Source organism: Neoarius graeffei, chromosome 22 (genome assembly GCF_027579695.1).
Source record: "Neoarius graeffei isolate fNeoGra1 chromosome 22, fNeoGra1.pri, whole genome shotgun sequence".
Lineage (NCBI taxonomy): Eukaryota > Metazoa > Chordata > Actinopteri > Siluriformes > Ariidae > Neoarius > Neoarius graeffei.
The window spans coordinates 18,317,603-18,337,645 of NC_083590.1; the positions used below are offsets into that span (position 1 = coordinate 18,317,603).

Genomic DNA, 20,043 nt, shown 5'->3' on the forward strand with positions numbered 1-20,043 from the left:
GAATAGATGAGCCAAAATAATTGGGGATCTTTTTTAATGGACCCCAACTCGTTACAAGTATGAATAGGTGGGCCTTAAAGTAGAAAAGGTTGAGAACCCCTGCTCTATTCTATTTAATCCGACTTTTTCCTTCCAGTTGTCTTTAATGCTGTTTGTTGTTCAGTAAAATTGATTTAAAATTCATCTGAAAGCAGAAGATGGAGTCAGTCAGAGTCTCCAAAATGTCCCGTCTGAGTACATGAGAGTGATTGTAAATGAGCACCTCGTCTCCTTGTGACACCCTGCTGTCTCTGACTTCATCCTGCTGCTTTTGTCTGAATAAGATGATCTCGGCTTTTCCCTGTTTCTGATCAGCAGCACACTTTCTTCTCAACTCTCCTCAAAACTCAGTAAAATGATCATCTTTAATGCCACACTGCCACAAATATGTGATTTAAGGAGCCACTTTACTCACTCTAACACTCCTTCCTGCTCTCCACCTCCACACCGTGTCTTTTGTCGTTCCTGTAAAATTCACCTCGGCTTCTTCTTAAAGTCTGCACTTAAATCTACATGTAGAACAAAAGATCAAACCCACCGCAGTGTTAGTTACTGTTTAAAAAGCTCCAAAGCCTGTGATTGGATAAGAGCAGTGATGTGATGGGAAACATCTGCTCACTTTCCTGTTAGATCTTGTGGAAGTTCTCATTTGTTGGAGCTAAATATTCTAACTCAAATCTTATAGAAGACTGAATTAATTTATTTTTATTTTTTCCCCAGGTTGTGGTGAACATCTGTGTGTGTGATGAAGACTCTGGTGTTCCTGCATTTCCATACTGGGGAACGGACAACACATTCATAAACACGTCAGTCATTTAGTTCTAACACGTTGGTGGGATTCTCACCTGACAGGATCGGCATTTGGGGAGTTAATCTGAGGAAGCCCCGAGGAGACTCACTACAAGGCACATTTATCTCTTTGTCTTTTGGAATTTAATATACTGGCTGATCACTTTATTAGGAACACCTGTATAAATTGTATATTTATTAACTCTCAAATTGTGTAAATTTAACATATGTCAAGATTAAAAGTGAAGTGCTAAAATATTCTTGCACACATTTTAGGTTAAATATAATGTTCCTAAATATTAATAGTTACAGGAAATTAAATCTATACTGAGGCGATCTGTGACTTCATTCCAGAACCCCAACTCTAAAGTTATCCAAAACCCTCCCTCTCTCCGAGGTTCAGATGTTACGCTCTGAGTACAGATTACATCAGAGAATCCGAGATTGTGACGTCACTTACTCGCCACACGACTTACTGAAGCTAAGACCAAGCGGCTGTATATCGCTTCTAAACTGTTGTAAACAACCCTAAAGATGCCAGAGTGTCCAGTGTTTGGGTGTAGCAATAAATCCAATCAGGGCAGCAATTTCACCAGGGCCACGGCCCTCCTGCCCTCTCAATTTGGCCTTGTGCCCTTGGAAAAAAGTATCTGCCGTAAGGCCACAGTGGCCTTGATGCCCTGCGGTTTTGTAGTCTGCCTCGTGACTGCCAATAGGCTTTAACATCACCTGCGTCTATTGAGAAAAAAATACGTCTTTTGATGACATTCTGGATTCTTATTGGGCAACTCATCAGTGGTGGATCGGACTCGAGCCTGGCATGAACCGCTCCGACGTGCTATAATGACACCAATCTATCACCAGCCAACCAGGAGACTTAATCAAACGCATCCCCTGCCCACTTGTGTCCACGTCTGAGACGTTGAATTTTTACAGAAGGAGGGAAGAAGTTGACTGAGGTAAGACTGTGTGATAAATTAACGAACGAATAAGGGAGGAATTTCAACATATAGGGCTTAAGTTTGTTACCGTTAAATAAGCATTGCTTGTACAGTAACGTTATGTCGTTACAACGCTGACCCACTTTTAACGTGCCGAGTACCGACTGTAGCTGCTAACAAATGCTAATTAGCTTGCTGTCAAGTTTTTCCTTTGTCGAGCTTTAAGCATAAGGTCATGGATGTTCCTACTGCTTGTTCCTGCCGTAATATGATACGTGATATGTGCTGTTGTCTGTTCATAGCCACTTTTTTAATCTATGCAGTTAGCAATGTTTTGTTACTAGTATTGTGTGTTTCTTTTTGCTGTTTAACCGAAGTGTAACTGCTGCCATCTTGACGAGATCACCATCGCAAGAGATTTTATCTCATTGTTTTCGGCGTCATTACAACATTAACATTTACTTTTATTCATTTACCCCCCAGTAATAATTATGCCAAGCAAGCACAGACTTGTCTTGAGTTTTGAGCCAATCACAACAGGGCAGCACTGTGGCCTGAGGTAAAACATGATAGTTTAAGTTTGTTTAAATTACAAAAATGAGTAACCCAATGACTGTCTCACATACTCTTCATATACTCATACTGTTTAAGTAATGCAATAAAACTAATCTTTAAAAGTGGTATTTACTCAAACTGTTTGCATAGAATGAACTTTGGGGTTAACAGTGTAATAGTGTTGCAGTGTTCTGCAAATTTGCAATTTAATATTTCAGATCTTGAGACATGAAAGTGCTATTTTAAAAAATAAAAGGTCAGAAATGTTTTCTTTGTCGTCTATTTAGTTCATTTTATTTCCTCAATAATTTTCCTTGATTGAGAAATCGGTCTGGGCTCTTATGGGTTAATCAGTAGCCTGCATGCTAGTATATGTTCCATTTACAGTCAAACATTTTGATTAATCCAAAATCTGCGTAGTAGTACAGTCTGAAGATGCTCATGCACATTCGGTGTCAATTGAACAAAAATTATGGGAGGAAATTATGGGAGGATATAGGTTTAATAAGTTTTTTACAATTTTTGAAGTGAGTGGTGGATTGATAAGTTTTGATGTGTTCAATATTTTCTTATGTTCAGATATAATGGTGTAGGAGATGTTTCTTTATCTGCTTGATAGTTTCGACTGAGACTCCAATCTTCCTCAGGAGAGTCATTGGTCCTTAAATTAAATTCATTATAGACGTGAACTTAAAATCATTGTTTTATTTTATGGCCTTGGTGCCCTGGCTTTTGGCCTTCGTGCCCTCAAAAAATTGACAGGCCAACTGGCCTTGCCCCTAAAATGACGAAATTCCAGGCCTGAATCCAATCATATTAGGTGATATATGCTTTTGTTTGTTTTTATTCACTGAGAAGAGATTTATTTTAATTTTTTTAAGATGACAAGAATTGTGTTGCTATGACAGCAGCCATTGTTTACTAGTATCTGTGTCAGTACCACGTATGCGTTTGTAGCGGGTTTAACGTGTGGGTGGAGCACAGAAGACGGCAGGACAGAGATCAGGATAAATATCGTCTTTTATTGCCGCACTTTTCAGTCGGGCATTCAACAAGTAATACTCGGAGATTCACACACACACTTCCGTAATCTCCTCTCGGCAAGCTCCCCTCCGCTCTCACTCTCCCTCCTTAAATAGGGCGCGGTTTACTGGGGAGAACACACACAAAACACAGGTTAATTACACTCAGGTGTAGCGATTCTGCCACTTACCTTCCCCAACTCCGCCCTCCTGTCACAGACCGGCGCTTGACCACGCCCCCGCTGCCACATACCCCCACCGCCCGACTCAGGCCGGGCGCCCGTCCGGCCCGCAGCCGACTCCCCCCCCCCCCCCCCCTTGACGGGAGAGGAAGTCCGCCACGACCATCTGCACCCCCGGCCTGTGGACCACCTTGAAGTTGAAAGGTTGGAGCGCCAGATACCAACGGGTGATCCGCACATTGGCATCCTTCATGCGGTGGAGCCACTGGAGGGGCGCATGGTCCGAACAGAGGGTGAAAGAGCGCCCCAGCAGGTAGTAACGGAGGGCGAGGACCGCCCACTTGATCGCCAGGCACTCCTTCTCGATTGTGCTGTAGCGCCCCTCACGCACTGACAGCTTTCGGCTGATGTATAACACTGGGCGGTCCTCTCCCCCCACCTGCTGGGACAAAACGGCCCCCAGCCCTCTGTCCGACGCATCAGTCTGTAACAAAAAAGGGAGAGAGAAGTCAGGGGAGTGCAAAAGTGGCCCCCCACAGAGTGCAGCCCTTTACCTCAGAGAAAGCCCGCTGGCACTGCTCCGTCCACTGGACCGGATCTGGCGCCCCCTTTTTAGTGAGGTCAGTCAGCGGGCTGGTGACGTCCGAATAATTAGGTATAAACCTACGATAATAGCCAGCCAGCCCCAGGAACTGTCTCACCCCCTTTTTGGTCTTGGGCCTCGGGCAGGCCGCAATCGCTGCTGTCTTATTAATTTGGGGACGCACCTGCCCGTTACCCAAGTGGAAGCCCAGATACCGTACTTCCACCCGCCCGATTGCACACTTCTTCGGGTTGGCAGTGAGCCCCGCCCGCCTCAGCGACCTAAGGACGGCCCTCAGGTGTTGCAGGTGCCGCTGCCAGTCATTACTATAAATGATGTCATCTAAGTAAGCGGCCGCATAGGTGGCGTGGGGCCGGAGGACCCGGTCCATCAGCCGCTGAAACGTAGCAGGTGCCCCAAACAGCACAAACGGAAGTGTGACGAACTGGTGTAAGCCGAACGGTGTGGAGAAGGCCGTTTTTTCCCGGGATAATGGAGTCAAGGGGATCTGCCAATATCCCTTCGTCAAATCCAGTGTCGAGTAAAAGTGAGCCGTGCCTAGTCGATCGAGCAGCTCATCAATACGAGGCATTGGGTACGCGTCGAATTTAGACACCGCGTTGACTTTTCTATAGTCCACACAGAACCGGACCGAGCCGTCGGCCTTGGGAACCAAGACCACCGGGCTGTTCCAGTCATTGTGGGACTCCTCGACGATGCCCATTTCGAGCATGGCCTGAAGTTCTTCCCGAACCACCTTTTTTGTGTGTTCGGGTAATCTATAAGGACGGCTACGCACTACCACCCCCGGGGGCGTCTCTATGTGGTGTTCTATGAGGTTGGTGCAACCGGGCAGGGGCGAGAACACATCCGAAAACTCGGCCTGCAACTGGGCGACCTCCGTGAGTTGGGTCGGGGAGAGGTGGTCTCCACAGGGGACCGGAGAGGTGCGAGATGCCAATGACCCTTTATGGACCTCCGGCCCCAGCTCCGCCTTCTCCGGAACTACCGATACCAATGCCACGGGGACCTCCTTGTTGCAGAGTTTCAGCAGATTGAGGTGGTAGATCTGTAGCGCCCCCTCCCTGTCCGTTCACCTAACCTCATAGTTGACGTCCCCGACTCGCCGTGTGACCTCAAAGGGCCCTTGCCACTTGGCGATTAATTTGGAGCTCGACGTGGGCAACAGGACGAGTACCTTATCTCCCGGAGTGAACTCTCTCTAAGGCGCGTGCCCTTGTTGTACAGGCGGGTTTGCCGTTCCTGGGCCTGCCGCAAATTCTCCTGAGTTAGGTGGGTGAGCATGTGGAGTTTTGCGCGCAGATCCATAACGTACTGAATTTCGTTTTTGCTCTGCGAAGGTCCCTCCTCCCAATTTTCCCGCAGTACATCTAAGATGCCACGCGGCTTACGCCCATACAATAATTCAAACGGGGAGAACCCCGTGGAGGCTTGGGGGACCTCTCGCACTGCAAACAACAAGGGTTCAAGCCACTTATCCCAGTTACGTGCGTCCTCACTTACGAATTTTTTGATAATATTCTTGAGGGTGCGATTGAACCGTTCAACTAAACCGTCCGTCTGTGGGTGATACACGCTGGTGCGGATCGGCTTAATACCCAGTAGCCCATACAGTTCGCTCAGTGTTCGTGACATAAACGAGGTGCCTTGGTCAGTCAGAATCTCTTTCGGGATTCCAACCCTCGAGATGACGTGGAAGAGGGCCTCTGCAATACTACGTGCGGAGATATTGCGGAGAGGCACCGCTTCCGGGTATCGCGTTGCATAGTCCACCAGAACTAATATAAAGCGGTACCCTTGTGTTGACCGATCTAATGGCCCAACGAGATCCATCCCAATTCTTTCAAACGGGGTCTCGATTAATGGTAGGGGGCGCAAGGGCGCTTTTGGAATGGCCGCTGGATTTACTAATTGGCATTCGCGGCACGCCGTACACCACTTACGGACGTTGCCGCGAATCCCCGGCCAATAGAATCGGGCCATTATCCGGGCAAGTGTCTTATCCTGCCCGAGGTGTCCCGCCATGGGATTAAAGTGAGCCGCCTGGAATACCAATTCCCGGCGGCTCTTTGGAATTAACAACTGGGTGACTCGCTCCTTCGTCTGAGTGTCCTGCGTCACTCAGTATAACCTATCCTTCAAAATGGAAAAATAGGGGAAGGACGGGGTGGCGTTCGGCTGAAGCGTTTGACCATCGATTACTCTCACTTGGTCAAATGCGTGTCACAGAGTCTCGTCTCGCGATTGTTCCAGTGGGAAATCCGCGAGGGATTCCCCAATAGAAAGAGGAGGGGCCGGGGGCTCCTCACTCTGTCGCGGAGATGATGTAGACGGCTCTGCGACCGCAGCTCCAGCCAAAGCGACACCAGGACCCTCCCCTGACAACCGGCAGGACCCACTCTTTACTAGGCATGCCATCAACCCCCAAAATCCCGGCCAATCAGTCCCCAAGATCAAAGAGTGGGTAAGGCGAGGATTAACCGCCGCCTTCACTATCGTTTTTTTCCCTCTGAAATGTATGTGGACCGACACCAACGGGTAGCTGTGAATATCCCCGTGCACACACAACACCTTCACCCCTTGTGCTCCCCCCAATGCCTCGTCTTGCACCAGGCTTTGGCGGATCGAGGTCTGATTGCAACCCGAATCCACCAACGCCTGATATGTCGCCCCTTGTACACTTACCGGTATGCGATACGCTCCGGCCTGATCGAGGGCAGCCTCTGGCGCATCGGGGATCCGCACCACCGCCCCCACCTCCATCACTGCACACTGTTGCGGCAGGTGGCCCGGTTCCCCGCAGTGCCAGCAAACCGGCCCGGGCCTCCCCTCTGCAGCTGTGTTTTGAGGGTCACTCACCCAAGGGGGGGGGAGAGACAGACACAGAAGGGAGAAACGGGAGGGCACCATGGGTGCAGCGGGCCGGCTGGGGTGGGGTGGGGGAATGGGGCAAGGACGGGACACGGGAGGAGGGGGAAAAGAGAGAGAGAGAGAAAAGATGTCGTCATCCGTTGTCCTGCCGCCGGGACAGCCGCCAGATGATCCTCCGCCAGTCCTACGGCCTGATCCAGCGACGCCGGGTGGTGGCACTGGACCCACTCCGCGGTTCTGGCGGGTAGGCGGGCGATGAATTGTTCCAGCGCCACCTGGTCGATGATTCCCTCGGCGTCGCGATCTTCGGCCCTCAACCACCGCCAGCAGGCGTCCCGGAGCTGCTGGCCGAACGCGAACGGGCTGCCGACCTCCTCCATCTGCAGCGCGCGGAAGCGCTGCTGCTCCGGCGTGCGCCCCACGCGCTGGAGGACAGCCCGGCGAAGGTCGGCGTAGGCCGGTCGACGGGGAGCTGTAGTGCGGCTAACTGCGCCTCTCCCATCAGGAGGGGGAGGAGGCGCGCCGCGCGCTGCTCCATCGGCCACCCCGAGGCTTCGGCAACCTGCTCGAACAACACGATGAAAGCCTCGGGGTCGTCCTGCGGGCCCATCTTGGTCAAGGTGAGGGGAGATGGGCCCGCGGCCGGGGTGCTGGTGGACCCCACCGACGCGAGGAGGCGCCGGAACGCCTCTTGGTCTTCCTGTTGAGCCAGCACCAGGGCTTCGAAGCGGCGCTCCTGCTCCTTCCGGAGTGTGCCTGGTGCTGGCTCTGCTGAGCCGTGGCGAGGGCGTGGACCAAGTCTGCGAACGGGGAGGATTCCATGGGGCTGCAGGACAGGTGCTCCACCTTCCCGGGTTTCGGCACCATTGTAGCGGGTTTAACGTGTGGGTGGAGCACAGAAGACGGCAGGACAGAGATCAGGATAAATATTGTCTTTTATTGCCGCACTTTGCAGTCGGGCATTCAACAAGTAATACTCGGAGATTCACACACACACTTCCGTAATCTCCTCTCGGCAAGCTGCCCTCCGCTCTCACTCTCCCTCCTTAAATAGGGCGCGGTTTACTGGGGAGAGAACCCACAAAACACAGGTTTATTACACTCAGGTGTAGCGATTCTGCCACTTACCTTCCCCAACTCCGCCCTCCTGTCACAGACCGGCGCTTGACCATGCCCCCACTGCCACAGCGTTATCTTGCGAAGTGAGATTTAAATGTCATAAAAATGAAGTCCGTTGATTCACAGATTTTGTTGCCAGTAGAAAGCACATGGTTACAGAAAATTTGATTGGATTTTTAGAATTAAAAGCTTTTGTCACATATACATTACAGCACAGTGAAGTTCTTTCTCTGTATTTAGTTTCAGTGCAAATGGTTGCATCCAGGTAAACCTATTTTTACCAGCATCATAACTTAAAATTGCTAAATTGTGATCAGGTTTTATTTTTAACTTGAACGTCTGGTGGGGCACATCAGGGCACTTGCTGTGATCGGCGCATGGCATTTATTTTTGGGATTTGTTTGTCTTTCAGTATTACATGGGATCAGGATTGTATTTCAAAGTAAGCAGTGATGATGATCGCAGCGGCAACGACATTGTTAAAGATGATAGTGAAGATAATAGACGAGAAGAAACCTTTGTCACATGCACACTTCAAGCACAGTGAAATTCATCCTCTGCATTTAACCCATCTGAAGCAGTGAACACACACACGCGCACACACCCAGAGCAGTGGGCAGCCACACTACAGCGCCCGGGGAGCAGTCAGGGGTGTTGGGTACCTTGCTCAAGGGCACTTCAGCTCAAGGCCGCCCCACGTTAATCTAACCTTAATAATAACAAGGATGATGACTGTTGCGAGAACCAGTAATGATCAGATGATTCTGAGGATTCAAAACCACTTCGAGGCATGCATCAAGTTGCATAAAACCACGTGACCGATGATAAACAAGGCCTCGCAGAACAAGTGTGATGCTATTGGTTCATCTCAGTTGTGGAGTTCTAGATATCCGGAAGTGACGTGCCATGATTCGGGCTTGTTAAAGTGCATATCCCTGGTAAATTCAGGAGCAAGTCCAATGTAATTCTCCTATTTTATATTAAACTTTGGTCAAATATCTGTCACATTTTGCACAATTTTTAACTTGCGCAATACCAGAAAAATTCTGTTGAAATCAAGCCATTTGAGGCGAATTGGTCCGCCTCTGAAAAAACTTGGCATTTGGATTTCCTGGCAAACATTGATTTTCGTGACGTCGCGTGCGGGATGCCTCCTTCTGAATCCTATGTCAGCACTGGTTTGTTTGAGAAAACGACCTGGTGGTTTTCTGCAAATTTCTTCAACGTTATCACGCAATTATTAATATGGTTAACAGATGTACTGTAGGAGGGTGTAGCAACACCAATCATGATGGGATTAGTACTCATCGTTTTCCAAAAGACCGGACAATGAGACATGGGAGCGCTTGGTCTGCACAGGCTGTACGCGGAGACTCAGCAAATTTCGTGCAGCCTGCTGGCGCTTCCGCAGGTGACATCATGAATCTGGCTCCAGACTCCATTGGGATTTTTCCAGACGCGTTTTATTTTATTCTGCTGTAGACAGATGGCCTTGTGCAAAATTACCCTTCTGGATGAGTGTGTAAAGGGACATACTTTCATATAAAAGAAACCACGAAATTGGTCCAGGATATGCACTTTAAACTGCAACTTTTTTTTATTCTACAACTATAAGACTGGATGTAAGATCAACTAAATATAATAAATCTGTATTTAAACGGCTCCCCTTTTATGCAGTACCTAAATATATACATTATCTCCTTGCTTTGAGATGTTTGTGTGTCCCAGCCTCTTCTGGTCCCTGCAAATGTGCTTGTTTTTTCAAAGGTGGCTGAAATTGGTTTTTAAAAAATTGTCTTAGCCCTAACACTGTAGAGAAAATTCTGTTCCTTAGTAAAAATCAATAAGATTTTTCAGTCCAGTCCCACAAGGACACAAATCCCACATAATTATAAGGCCCATATAATTATCAGTCCCAGAGGCTCTTCTGTCCAGATTCACAAGCACATTGCTTCTTACTAAACACAACTGCAGTAATACCATGATGATCTATTACATTGCTCAATTCCTTAATATAAGACAAAACCTTGAAATATACTACGGTATACACACTAATTGGATTTAAGTTAAAGTTCAGAATACAGATATTTAGAATACATTTCCAAATGTATCTCTCACTGGTTGATGAACTGGTGTGCCCCAATCTCTGTAGATCAATGATCCACGATGGCGGTGCACTAGGTTGCAGCAGCCACACCGAGTCTCAATCGTGGTGCAATTTTTGTACTTTTCTTGCAGAAACTGCTTCTCTTTCAGCTGGAAATGTCAGTAGAAACAACTGGTGAACACTCCTACAATGGTCAACAGCTTCTGGACACCACACAACCAGATGAAGACATGCTGGAGAAACTATGCTGCATCTGTATTGTAAGGACTCCATGCAGCCATGCCATGGTATCACTTAAGTTCCATGCCCACCCGGAAGTTCAGCAAAAGCGGTGTGTGAGGAAGCAGAAGCATGTCGAGAGCCGGAATCCATCCATCCATCCATCCATCCATCCATAACCACTGATCCTGTGCAGGGTCGTGGGCAAGCTGGAGCCTATCCCAGCTGACTATGGGCGAGAGACAGGGTACACCCTGGACAAATCTCCAGATCATCACAGGGGTGACACAGAGACAAACAACCATTCACGCCTACGGTCAATTTAGAGCCACCAATTAACCTAACCTGCATGTCTTTGGACTGTGAGGAAAACCGGAACACCTGGAGGAAACCCAGGCAGACACGGGGAGAACATACAAACTCCACACAGAAAGGCCCCCGTTGGCCACTGGGCTCAAACCCAGAACCTTCTTGCTGTGAGGTGATAGTGCTAACCACTACACCATGCCACCGAACCGGAATCCATACTAGGCTAAAGGCTAACCAGAGCTGGTCAGCACTCCCTTCTACTCTCCAACATGTGCTCCATAGACAATAAACTGGACTGTTTAAGATCACTTCTGACCTTCCAAAAAGAGATAAGACACTGCTGTGCTCTCATCTTCACCAAAACATGGTCGCATGAGGGTATCGCTGAGTCTGCGATCCAGCTAGACACCTTCTGCACCAACATAAATGCTTCCTTGTTGGGTAAGATGTGCGGTGGCTTGTGTGTTTACATCAGTAACAGCTGGTATATGCAGTGATTGTCTTTATGTACTGTTCAGCACACGTGGAAGTTTTAGCAGTCAGATTCAGACCTTTAATATTCCCAATATATAATATAGCTATATTTATATAGCTCACTACAGTTATAATGTCAATTTATATAGCACCTTTCTCACACCCAAGGTCGCTTTACAATTGGAGAAAAAAAAAAAAAGTCCACCACAAGAAGGCTTAGGATGTAATTCCAGTGGTATAGCTGTCCACAGTCCCACCAAAAGGCACGCAAAGGTATGTCCCGCACAGCTGTCGTGACATCACCAGGCAACACTGGCCAGAACAACATGCCATGGTTCCATAAAGCAAGCACAGAAGCCCTATCACACAGACTGCTGGTATGTCACAAACTGCCTGCACAGCCACCATGACGCCACCGGGCAAGCAACATCACTCGGAACACCGCATCAAGCACAGAAGCGCCGCCGCACAGAGCACTTTCCAACCCCGCTGTTACAAGAGCAACAATCTCACTGCAGTCCATAAGAAGGAGCACAAGCATCACCCATGGCGAAACAAGGCCCGAAGGGGGCCGGAACTACACCACATCCAGCGGACAAAACATTCAAACAAAGAACAAACATCAAATCATACGATCACAAAATGAAAAAAAAAGGGGGGGGGGAATAAAAAGCTCTGGGGAGAAGCGACAGCCAAAATGTGCACAGTGTACTCTCAACTGGAAATGGAAATCTATTAAGTTATCATCATTGCTGTTTACATCCCGCCTAGTGCTAAAGCTAGCAGTGCCCTGAGAGAACACTATGGGATAATCAGTGAGCTTCAGATAGCTCACTCTGATGTCTTCTGTGTTGCAGGGGACTTCAACAACACATCACTCAAGTCAGTTCTAGCCAGATTTCATCAAAACATTGACTTTGCTACACAAGGGGATAACATGCTAAATCTTGCATACACAAACATCCATCACGCATGTAAGCCTGCACCCATCCTCCACCTCGGACATTCAGACCATATCTCGATATTTCTCACCCCTGCCTACAGACTCGTTCACAAATGAATCGGACCAGCTGCAAGAGAGGTGAGAATTTGGCCACAAGGTGCCACGTCTGCCCTACAAGACTGTTTTCACTATACAGACTGGAACATGTTCCGGTAAGCTACCACCAATGAACATTCAGTGGACCTGGAGGAGTATACAGCCTCAGTGACTGGCTACATCACCAAGTGGATGTCACCATCTCCAAAGCTGTTATCTCCCATGCAAGCCATAAACCCTGGTTCTCTGCAGATCTATGCACCCTGGTGAAAATCAGGGATTCTGCCTTGAAGTCCAAAAACAGAGAGGCTTACACTACAGCTAGGGCCAAACTGTCACAGGCCATCAAAGAGGGAAACTGAGCATATGCAGAGATGATTAACAGTCACTTCATAGACACCAAGGACACTCTGTGCATATGTCAGGGCATTCAAACCATCACGGACTACGAGCCAACATGTCAGGCCTGCAACAGAGAGCCCTCCCTGCCAAATGTACTGAATGACTTCTTTGCACGTTTTGAGACACAACAGGGAGCCAACAAGAAAGACGACCCTCTCCATCAAGGACCAGATTCTCTGTCTTTCTACTGCTGATGGCAGGAAGACCCTTCAGAGTGAATGCACGAAAAGCAGTGGGTCTTGACAACATACCTGGCCGGGTACTCAGGGAATATACTGATCAGCTCGCAGACATCAACACATCCCAGAGCACAGCCGTGGTACCTACATGTCTCAAAATCATCCCGGTGCTAAAGAAGTCTACCATGTCCTGTCTAAAAGACTACCAGCCTATAGCATTCATGCTCATCATCATGAAATGCTTCCAGAGGCTAGTATTGAGGCACATGAAAACACAACTGCCACAGGAATTAGACCCCCTACAGTTTGCTTACCGCTGAAACCGTACCACAGACGATGCCATTTCAACTACCCTCCACCTGACCCTCTCGCAGCTAGACAACAAGGACGGTTATGTTAGAATGCTGTTTATTGACTTCAGCATTCAACACAATCATTCCACAGAAGCTGGAACAGATGTTAGACCTGCTGGGCATGATCATGTCTTTGTTTTTGCATCAGATTAAAGAAAATAATTATTTAGTGAATAAAATATTGTAATGGCAAATTACTGCAGTATAAGAGAAATAAAACGCTTAAAATTGGTTTGGAACCTGAACATTTGGTTCCCACCTGGAACCAAAATATACCTGATTTTTCCAACATGAACTGTGATGACATCAGTGGGCATGTCGTTAGTTTGGAAAGGAAGCGGAGCACAGGCTGTATGGTGGTGTAGTGGTTAGCATGGCCATCTCACAGCAAGAAGGTTCTGGGTTTGAGCCCAGTGTCCAATGAGGGCCTTTCTGTGTGGAGTTTGCATGTTCTCCCCGCGTCTGTATGGGTTTCCTCCGGGTGCTTAAGTTTCCTCCACAGTCCAAAGACATGCAGGTTAGGCTAATTGGTGACACTAAATTGACCGTAGGTGTGAAGGTGAGTGTGAATGGTTGGTTGTCTCTGTGTCAGCCCTGCGATGATCTGGCGACTTGTCCAGGGTGTACCCCACCTCTCACTCATACTCAGCTGGGATAGGCTCCAGCTTGTCTTCGACCCTGCACAGGATAAGTGGTTACAGATAATGGATGATTTATGTCAAGATGAATCATGCCACCTCATCACTGATTACTTTCCTATTCCAGTACACCCCAGCTAGTTTTTTTTATTCCTTACATATATTTCACAAAATGAGCTTAGACAAGAGTTAATAGTATTTTTTTAACTTTTATTTATAAACAGTATTGTTACAGTTGAACCCACAACAAGAGTATACTGTGTTACAGTGTTAAATACAGTACAGGCATAACACCACTGGCGGCTCCTGAATTTTTTTTCGGGGGGGCAGTTTTCCCCCGTTATGTCTACACGGACCATAAATGTCCACAGGACTGAAGTAAATTGACCTAGGTAGCAAGTCAACAGTCAACTAAACCCAGAAAAACACCACGGTGACTGGAGCCCTCAGTTTCGTCTTTGCCTCGTAGAGCTAACTCGAACACTCCACAAAATTTCATGCATTGGATGAGCCGGTTTAATCATAGACATATAAACATAGACGCCGCATTAAGCTGGTGGCCCCGTTGCTGGGATACGTCAGAGTGTCCGCTGTATTGGATGTAGCAAATCTTCCAATGCAAGTAAATGGACTGAACTTCATAAAGCCCCTTTCTACAATAATATTTAACTCGATGCCTTTTATTCACCCATTAAGACACACACGTATATATTTGGGAAACAAACAGGCATCAACACACAACTTTTAATGTGATGGTTATAAATAGTGTGCAAAATACCCTGTACACTGCAAACTAGTGACAGATACGTGATAGATAGCTCAGGTAAGCTAATCAGTCAGCATACCGTAGCAAGCTACCAAAACCTGAGGCCACAATAACCAACCTACAAGACTGAATATGATAAATGATGGAAATAGTGGAAAAACTGGAAATAATGAATGAAAATAATGTATTGTTTTATTTATTGAGTCACCACACAGACCTACTCTCGTTGAATAAAGTGAGCTGAATGACCGCCAAACTGAGTTGGGCCAGGTTCTAACGTCATACCAAAACAAAATACATCACTGATTCCTTCACATTCAGAAAGGTTAAAAACATTCATCATATGTTCAAAAACGTTAATCATAGTGTGGCACTGTATTATCTAATTCTCACTGCTTATAACTACACCTACCCGGTGGAGATGAGCTGGGAAACTGAAGACTGAAGGAACAGTATTGAAAAGTATTTTTCCAGTCTCACCTGTGAAAGGTAATCCCATGTGATCTCGTTTGGACGGTAAACCTGTTGGTACAGTTAAACGTAGCACATGAATGAGGCATCTTTATTCTCCACTTTGCCACATCCAATATGGCGGCAAGGATGACGTATGATTCTACGCAGAAGGCAGCATCTATGTTTCTGTATATGGGATCGAACGCAACTTTGCCGCGCTGCGCAGTGACGTAAGCACGTCAGGGCAAGCCCCCCCGGAAACCATAGAGATTGCATTGAAGTGTCAGTCAGGAGAAAAATAAATAAATAAATATTAACATGGGACTCTATCAGTGAACTCTTGGGCGATTCTCAACTTGACTGAAATCGCCCCAAAAGGGGCGGTACTCTAGAAGCAAGACCACCCTGATTGGACAATGATACCCAGAGACAGATTAAAACGACCTCGAGCAGCGCTGGTGAAAGTTTGTTTAAAAAAAAAAAAACTTTTCGTTTTGGGAGTGCGTCGCCCAATCGCCCTTATGCACCAACCGCCCTTGCTTAGCACCATAATAAGTAAACAGCAGAGTGTAAAGTCAATTGACAATGCATTTCTGTTAAAAGTCTGACTAACAGTGAAATGCAGTCTCTCTACCAAGGGCGGCTGGTGCATAAGGGTGATTGGGCGACGCACTGCCAAAACGAAAAAAGGTTTTTTTTCTTTTTTTAAACAAACTTTCACCAGCGCTGCTCGAGGCCGTTTTAATCCGTCTCTGGGTATCATTGTCCAATCAGGGTGGTCTTGCTTCTAGAGTACTGCCCCTTTTGGGGCGATTTCAGTTACGCTGAAAATCGCCCAAGAGTTCACTGATAGAGTCCCATATTAATATATTTTTTTCTCCTGACTGACACTTCAATGCAATCTCTATGGGTTCCGGGGGGGCTTGCCCTGACGTGCTTACGTCACTGCACAGCGTGGCAAAGTTGCATTCGATCCGCTCAGTTTCTGAGGTGAGATGGATGCGGACAGACAAACATAGACGCCGCATTCTGCGTAGAATCATAGGTCATCCTCGCCGCCATATTGGATGTGGCAAAGTGGAGAATAAAGATGCCTCATTCATGTGCTGCGTTTAACTGTACCAACAGGTTTACCATCCAAACGAGATCACATGGGATTACCTTTCACAGGTGAGACTGGAAAAACACTTCATTGTATTTGGTCATTATAACTGTAACCAGTGGCAGATACTATAAATTACCGACTACGCCACCTGGGGACACTACCCCAGGACTAAAGCACTGACAAGAACTTCAGATTCGTATATGCAAAAATACTCTAGAATAATAAGACAAACAGGAAAATGCCAATACAAAATCTCCATTTATCCACAGTAATTATAAATGGAGACAAGGCAAACACAAACTAGAAAACTATAAATAGTTAACCATGAATTCATTAAAATCAGACACCAAATGGCAATTAATTAAAAAGGGGGACATCCCTTACCTCCCCTCCCAGATAGCAAAAGGGCGTTGATTCGACGGGGAATCATCGGCATGTTCTTCGACCATACGCCGTCGAATCATCGTGGATCACCGGCGTTGATTCAACACCGCTTTGCTCATACGAGTTTGCGTTGAAACGACGTTGAAAAGTGGATGGTGGCCGACAGAGAATAGACCCCCTTTCACCCTTTATTCAACTACGGATTTCGGTCGATTTATCGTTTAATTTTCGGCGATGATTCATCCAACTTTACTTCCTGTTTTATGTACAACAGGATATAAAAATGCATGCAACAATGCACCTCTCCTAATGTTTGTCAAGCTATCTAATGAGGCATAACTTTTAACATTTATAAGGAACAGAACACACTTGAACAAGTTCTTAGAAACATTTTATGATTTATTTATAATTTATAATTGTGGCCTATTCCTCCTGCGGCGCAGACACCTGTACATGGAAACAGAAAAACATAACCAAAATTAATTTGATGCAGCATTGATAAAGAAAGTCAGCAGTAGGCTATGGGTTTCTAAATGCCACCCTACCTCACGTCTCCTCATCCCTCCCTCTCTCTCTGGCGCATACTTAAGCCACTTCTTGATTGCGTCACTAAAAGTAGCGTGTGTGCTCCCTGGCAGCTGCTTTTGTAGAGCATCTGAAAGAAAAAGAACAAAACAACATTGAGACTTTGCATGGTGATAATTGTTAAAGTTTGAGTTGTTAAGACTATGCACGTCACACTCTAGTGGTAGGTGGCAAGTAATGGTACTAGTACAGAAAATATATGTAAAAATCAGAAACCATAGATGTGAATCTTGTGACAATTTAAACGGGATTAAAAAAAAAACCAAACATTTTAATTTCCCCATTGACACAAAGCGGAAATAGAAATGCCACTACCGGACCGTTCGTCACTCAGTCAGCCTCTCTGGACTTGCCTGCACACCTGCTTTTTCTGAGTAAGGCGCCTGGTGAGTTTCTTAATCCTTTTTAATCCTTTGCATCTTTCACAATATGTTTGTCGTTGTTGTTATAATCGTAATGTTACAGTTAGTGAAGGAGTTATCAAAGAACGTTTAGAAGTAGTGTGCAAGTACTTGCGACAGCTTACTATTTTACCCTCTTTTACAGCTTTGTGCACATGCATAACCTACCAAACAGGACATCATGGATCTTGGTGTCCTTAAACGCAGTTTTTTCCCCCCTTTCCAGCCCAGTTAAATTGGCTGGCCAAGCTGTTGACCAGGAGGCTACGCAGAATCCGCCTCACTGTGACCCCTACGTCGGTTCCTCCACAAAGGGCTAAGGTAGACACCTGATAGAATAAAACGTAGCATGAAGACAATAATGAGACAATAATGAGGCTACACAAAAGAACAGGTCAGCTCAAAACGACATGCGACCTAGGCCTACATGCTCGATTTAAACGCTAAGTTTTCACACCAACGCTAAGTTTTCACTCCAACAAGACAACTACTTCGACTCGTTTTTCGATTGAATAATGCATCTGCATTGTTGTTGTTTCAAATGGATACTAGTTGAGGGAAATTTCTCCAACGCGTGATATGACTGAAGTTCATCATAACTTCTTAAACTGCTTGAAATTGTATTCGAAATTCCCTTTATTAATAGTGACTGAATAATGGTACGTACCAGATGTCCAGGGATGAATGAAAATGTAGCGTGGTCCAGTGTTTTTCTCAATGTTGTTTCAATGGTCCAAGCGTAACAGCAGGCCAATCCACAAGAGAGTCACGATCCAACCGAGTGGTGTGGGAGTTTCACGTGCACCCAGGTATATAACGAAAATGACGTCATCCAGTAAACAGCAGTGGTAATCGCACTGCATTATGGGACAGCGTGGGACATCCAACGACATATCGCTACGTATACGTACTGGCCCTTTTTTATATCATGCCTTGAAATGAAAGTCAATACAACAGAGATGAGAGACACCAGGTATGAAAGTAACACCAGGATAAGTTGTAACACCACCATTCCCACCAGTTAGGTATAAGATGCAGGTTTTGTAACACTTTCAATCTTCTTAGAATTAATTTATGATCATCTTGGAAATGTTAAGTTATTTGTAAAAAAACTTTCAAAGATAGAAGGTCAAATCCATTGCTGAGTTAAGAAAGTAAACTGGTTTTTGTTCTTTTTTTATCATTTACTTATCATTATCACTTATATCATTTACTCGTATCTATGTGTAAGCAGGATAAGACAAACAGTGGCAATTTCAGGCCCGTAGCCAGCATTGGGGGGGGGGGGGGGGGGATCTTTTTTCCCCAAAGGTGGACTTCATCTGGCCCCCTACTCCCGTACCCCCCAAATACACGAGCACACTTCAAATCTTCTAATTTAGACATTTAAAAAAATGTTCTACAACACTCTAGCCTAGTGACTTACCAGTAACAAAATAGACTTGAAGTATTCAGATCCGCTCTGCATAAAGCAGCTAAATCCTCTCTCTGTCTCCCGGCAGAAAGCTCCTTGGTTTGCTCCCTTTGTGTCTCAATCACAGCTGGTATTCTGTAGAAAGACTTCTTTTCGCCTTTCCCATCAGCTTTGTTGGAACCCTAACACAGCACAAAAGTTTACCATTGTAGGTTTATGATGAACCAAGTGCCCCGTGGGTTCACATACCGCACGCTGCCTTTATTTCCCCCAAATCACGAGTTTGTTGGTCTTCCAATGTGGCGCAGGGTTTGTTTACTTCCGGTTACGGGTGACGTCAGTGAAAGGGGTCTAATGGGGGCATTACCGCCACCCACTGGATTGGGGTGTAAAGCAGTCTGAACAAAACGTGTAAACATAAACATAGGAGAAATGAACCCGTTTTTCTAACTCGTCCTCACTTAGTCTACTTTTCTTTTTTGATTAGTCTGGATTTGATATTGTAAATTTAAATGTGAATCAATGTATATTCATCGGACATGAACAAATGAATAAATCTTGAGTAATCTTGAGGGGCGTGTGTGTCCGGGGGGGGGGGGATCGAACGAACCCTCCGATCCCCCCTGGCTACGGGCCAGAATTTATATTCTGAACAATTATTTGCTCATCCTACCAATGTTGAAAACTGGCCGCCAAAAGTGACGATGGTTCAACATCGTATATTCGACCTTCTCTGACGGTCGACAGATCAACCTTTACCCACGGTGATTCAACAGTGATAAATCGACCTTCTCCGACGGCGGAGAAATCGACGTTTCACGGCGCCGTTTCAGCGTTGATTTTCTGACTTACAATGGAAACCGACCATTCTGACCAAGAATCGGCGCCGTTTCAACGTCCCTCTGCTATCTGGGCTCACACTCACCCACCACCCTCACTATAAACCTAGGAGAAGCTATATAGGCAGACTAAACAGAAAACCACCAGTGCACACCACACCGAAAGTCACCACAACCTACACTGCAAATGAAAGGGGAAAAAAAAAACACATTAAAGGCAATAACACTACAATAAAGAAAATCAAATACACACA

General features: G+C 46.2%; 1 protein-coding gene and 2 long non-coding RNA genes across 25 annotated transcripts in view; 1 reads left to right on the forward strand and 2 right to left on the reverse strand.

Annotated features, from left to right (window-relative positions):
• Window positions 1-20,043, forward strand: part of LOC132870726 (protein NLRC5-like) — a 930,547-nt gene that overhangs the window by 568,846 nt on the left and 341,658 nt on the right. Inside the window, exon 45 of one of the 23 annotated variants that reach the window (XM_060904537.1) lies at window positions 760-2,592. The exons of the other annotated variants lie outside the window; for them this stretch is intronic. Within the exon in view, the coding sequence (XP_060760520.1) occupies window positions 760-769 (10 nt within the window). The 3' untranslated portion in view covers window positions 770-2,592. Of the gene's footprint in view, window positions 1-759; window positions 2,593-20,043 lie in introns of those variants that run through there. 23 annotated transcript variants of the gene reach the window in all.
• On the reverse strand, window positions 16,929-17,802 carry LOC132870733 (uncharacterized). The gene is made up of 3 exons (XR_009651193.1): window positions 17,705-17,802; window positions 17,096-17,205; window positions 16,929-16,997 (listed from the first exon to the last, which is right to left on the reverse strand). It is a non-coding gene; the product is annotated as an uncharacterized LOC132870733 (long non-coding RNA).
• LOC132870732 (uncharacterized) lies at window positions 17,806-19,196 on the reverse strand. The gene is made up of 3 exons (XR_009651192.1): window positions 18,963-19,196; window positions 18,204-18,468; window positions 17,806-17,865 (listed from the first exon to the last, which is right to left on the reverse strand). It is a non-coding gene; the product is annotated as an uncharacterized LOC132870732 (long non-coding RNA).